This window comes from Ochotona curzoniae, unplaced genomic scaffold, assembly GCF_017591425.1.
Source record: "Ochotona curzoniae isolate NIBS_2020 unplaced genomic scaffold, NIBS_Ocur_1.0 contig_21, whole genome shotgun sequence".
Classification (NCBI taxonomy): Eukaryota; Metazoa; Chordata; class Mammalia; order Lagomorpha; family Ochotonidae; genus Ochotona; species Ochotona curzoniae.
This window is the reverse complement of record NW_024465322.1, coordinates 10,703,431-10,707,576: the sequence shown is the minus strand read 5'-3', so window position 1 is coordinate 10,707,576 and position 4,146 is coordinate 10,703,431. Positions and strand designations below refer to the sequence as shown.

The following is a 4,146-nucleotide window of genomic DNA, read 5'->3' as shown; positions in this document are numbered from 1 at the left end:
ACATGAAACATTTGTGAAGCCCATACAGTCTGTGCTTAACACCTTGTGAATATCCCTCGCATTGCTGCAGCCATGAGAAAGCTAGGAAGGGTCAGCAAGGCATGTCTTTATCTGTGGTGCACACTGGCACACAGGAGCGCTGTTGTGTAAGGGGGAAGTCATTAGAATCCTAAGCCCCTACCTCATTTCCCACTCTACAGCTCTCCCATTAACCTGTAGATTTCATTTCCTGGCCCCTCTTCCCACGCTCATTCTCCTCTCTTGAAGAGCACTGAAGGCAATACCAAGGTATTGCTTTGATTAAGACAAAAAGACAAGAAGATGAACTGCATGGAGCACAGATTCTGTTTAACTCAACCACACAGGCAGGAAGAGCTTCCCGGGGAATGCTGAGGAATCCCGGACTGAAAAAGGGGCGGAGTGCAGATAACAGCATACCTACTGAATGAACCCAGGGCTCAGTGACTCGGAAGGGTCAATCCGGAAAACTTTCAAAGCCAGTCGTTGCTCTTGCCTATCCCTTTTACAGTCTCAGTTGACCCTATCTGATTTTTATCTAAAGCACATGGAAAACAGAGAGGGTAGGAAACGAGAGGGGTTTGCCTGCCCGCTGAGTACCTGTAGCATAGAGAAGATGCTTCTGCCCAACTAGAAGGTACCATTTAGATCACAATGCTGATGGAGCAAGACCTTGGGGGGAAATTATCTCACTGTTTATCTTACACTGGTTCTTATAATAATCACTGAATTCCAACAGGTGACTTAAACACATTCATCAAAGAACTGTATCTGGAAAGTACAATTAGCCTAAACACTGGGAAAAAAGCTGCTGTGACCTGAGCATCTCCATGAAGCTACCTGTCAGGTCCTGTGAAGAACTGTTATTGCTAGGTAGTTTACATAATCTTCATTTAAATTTCCCTTTGGTCTACAAGCTTGGTTTATAGGTCCACATTTCCTTTAACTTGGGGAATTTAAATTTCCAAACGCTGTCTTGTGTACTCACAATCCTAGTCTTTTATGATGGATGGTTTGTAAGAAAGCCGGGCTGCCCTGTGGCTAAGGACCTGTGCTGGGTGCTACAAGGGATGTTGGGGCAGGAATTCTCTTGCCTCCCGGCCCCCCCCCCCGCCCCCGTGCTGTCCGTGAAGGTGTGCTGGGAACGTCCAGGAGCCTCCCGAGCTCTGCTCAACACTTCAGCCATGCACACCAAAGGCCACGTTGGTACGTGCAGCCCTGGCAGGGTGGCTTGCCACCACTCCTAGGCGGCCTCTCTCGACCCTCCTGCTGGAGCTCTCTGCATATCCCCACCGAGCGTATTTTTTGTATTTTTGACAGCAGTCATTTGTTACACAGGCCCACTCTTCTTGATAAGTGCTCATTACTGGATTGTTCTGTTTAATCTCCTACCCCAAGGCCTTCACTGGGTTTAAAAGGCATGGATTGAATGAATGATAGGTGCAACAAACGGGCCACATCTACAGATCGACTGTGTTAACCAGCCGAAGGATTACTTCTATAAAATTTTCTCCCCCACTTAGGGAAGATATATTTTTCAAGGGCTTAAAGAGCTTAAAATAACAGCAATAAAATACCAGATCATTTGTTTTTAGTACAAAATGACTTAAACTTGGGCAGCTTTTGAAGTTAATGGAGTCAAGTGGTATTCCTGGTGATGGCTACGGTACAAACTCATTGGCCTGTGAGAGTGCGTGGAGACAAGAAAGGCAAGAGCCCAAGAAGGCACCTGAGAGATGCAGCCACCAGGAGCAACACTTTAGTGAGCCTGGGGGCTGCCCGGCTGCCAGCTGCCAACAGGAAGTCAGTTTTTCACAATAGGAGCCAGGCTGTCAGTGCCGGTGCCGTGTCTCTCTGCTTTGGAGTAGTTGGTGGCCTGACTGGGCAAGGTGCTGGTTCTGGAGGACAGCTGAAGACTTCAGCAGTTTTAAAGATACTTTAGCAACTGCGTTCCTCTCTGGTCTGACACAGTTCTCAAAGGCGCACAGTACTTAGCAAGCCCTGTACCATCGCTCAGATTCAACGATGATTAAAATATCCCTCCACTTTCTTCAGCTGCCTCGCTGTGTTCCTAACCTATGGAGCAAATCGCCAACATCACGCCCTATCACTGGTGAGTGTGTAGCTCTGAAACCAACATCACCACAGGCTGTTCTTAACATCCCAGAAGACCCATGAAATCAAGTGTTTCAGAAATACCTCAGGGGAAGGGCACCCGGGAGTGAAGAGGCACGCATCTCCTCTGCAGGCAGTTGTGTCTGTGAAATTTTCTTCTCATGGCCAGGTTGACTGAACGGAAGGAAGGAAGAGAGAGAACTATTAGAACAGAAGAATTTCAGAGAACTGTGTAATCTGAACACTGTCATGCCGTATTTTGTGGTCACACTGCACTTTGCTCAAAGGTGATGATGGCATGAAGTCAGGCCGCGGGTACCCCTAAGAGAAGAAACAAGATCTTGCAGGAGTGCGGTGGCTTCTCCACGAGCACCTCCTAAATGCTCAGAGACCTTGGACTTGATGCCGTGAACTGGTCACCACTACAGTCCAGGAGCCCGTGCGAGTGCTCTGTGCTGGGGAAGTAGAAATACTGAGAACAGCAATTGCTGCCAACAGTGAGAAGGGGCCGCAGAGCCTTCCCTGCTTTGGGTCCAAGGAGGCATAGCACCTCTTCTGAAAGTGCCCAGCGCTGCAGCCCCACTCCCCAAGTCAGGGTCCGCATTTCCAATCAGTGCTGCACCATTTTCTTCTCTCACCGGAGAAGCGCAATCATGCAGCAAACGACCTCACTCTTTAGAATGTCAGTATTATCACTCCGTACTTACACTTGGGTTTGTGGTTTTCCTGAGTCAGAAAACCGACTTTCTCAATTTTTAACTTCCCAGTGCTTCATTTCCTAGATGTTAGATTTTGAAGCAAAAGCACATTTTACAATTTTGCCTACTTGGTTCTGTTGCTGAAGTCCACAGCAACTGATGTTATTCTTCAAAAAGTGTCAGCTACATCAGTATCATGCTCCCACCCATAGATTTCGCTGGTTTTTTTTTTTCCCTCTGTGGGCACAATAGTACAAGCTGTACCATCTTGTTCTTAAGTGCAAACCTAATTACCTTCCTGGAGACAGCCGCTACTGGCCTGTTTTGAAATTTGGTCTGCATTTTGTCACATTTTGACTTCTGTGTGATCTTAATTCAGCTGAAGTTAACCCCTTCCAGTCAGTAACATGCTTTTTAAATAACCACTTTGGGTTTTGCATCTTACATTGAAACAAAACGAAACAAAACAAGACCTAGGTTTGTTCAACAGTATAATAGGCCAGCATCTCTGTTTCTGTCCTCTACATTTAGAAAAATTATCATTTCAAACCCAGCTTCTTACAAAAATATTTCCAATAATAGACTCAACAGGATAGCGTATTTCCGAAATCCTACACATTCACACACACACACACACACACACCCCGCGTTCTGCTAACTGCACGCACACTCACATGACTTTCAATATAAACATGACTACGCTCGGAGACCCGGGGACGCACACCGGCAAACACAAGAGGCTTGCAACAAACCTACCTGGCCTCTGCCCGTTGATAAAAAGGAGACTCATCATAAAAACGAAAAACACGAGGAAGAATCGTTGGAATCTCATTTTTTCCAAGCCCCGCGCAAATGAAGCAGTGGCTCTCAGAGTAAAACACACTGAACAGCGCGAGCCGTGTCCGTGCGGCTCCCTCACATTCTAAGGACAGACCTCGGAGAGCTGCCAGCTGCCTCTTCCAGAAAGGTTAATGATCACATCACACAAGGTTACTGGTGCGCTGGGCTGTGGTCAGAGGCTCCCCCAGCCACAAACCCCTCCTCCCCTCCCGCCCCTCCCCCGGCACCCCCCTTTATTTCCATAAGCAAATATTGGTGAAACAGGCCATTCAAGTGTGCTGAACTTCAGTGCACGTCCGTCCACTCTGGAAGCTCGGAGAGACTGACTTAACTCCATCTGGGTCTGCAGAACCAAGTAACACAAGCCTCCTCCCCTCACCATTTGCATCTGTTTAAACTTTGCATCGCCCATGTTGGTCCCGCAGCAGAAAGCCCGGCAATGACAGGAAGTTTCTCCTTTGTGCTTTGCGGGAGG

The 4,146-nt window shown here is 47.6% G+C and overlaps 1 protein-coding gene across 1 annotated transcript; it reads right to left on the bottom strand.

Annotated features, from left to right (window-relative positions):
• Positions 1-2,218: 2,218 nt before the first annotated feature.
• Positions 2,219-3,761, bottom strand: APELA (apelin receptor early endogenous ligand). The gene is made up of 2 exons (XM_040971417.1): positions 3,588-3,761; positions 2,219-2,307 (listed from the first exon to the last, which is right to left on the bottom strand). Exons 1-2 carry the CDS (start codon positions 3,661-3,663, stop codon positions 2,219-2,221), a joined length of 165 nt encoding a protein of 54 aa, XP_040827351.1. The 5' UTR covers positions 3,664-3,761.
• Between the last annotated feature and the right edge of the window lie 385 nt (positions 3,762-4,146).

Coding starts and splice junctions, on each gene's coding strand:
- APELA (XM_040971417.1), bottom strand. CDS start 3,663: ATGAGATTCCAACGATTCTTCCTCGTGTTTTTCGTTTTTATGATGAGT. Junction 2,308..3,587: donor TATCAACGGGCAGAGGCCAG/GTAGGTTTGTTG, acceptor CCTTCCGTTCAG/TCAACCTGGCCATGAGAAGA.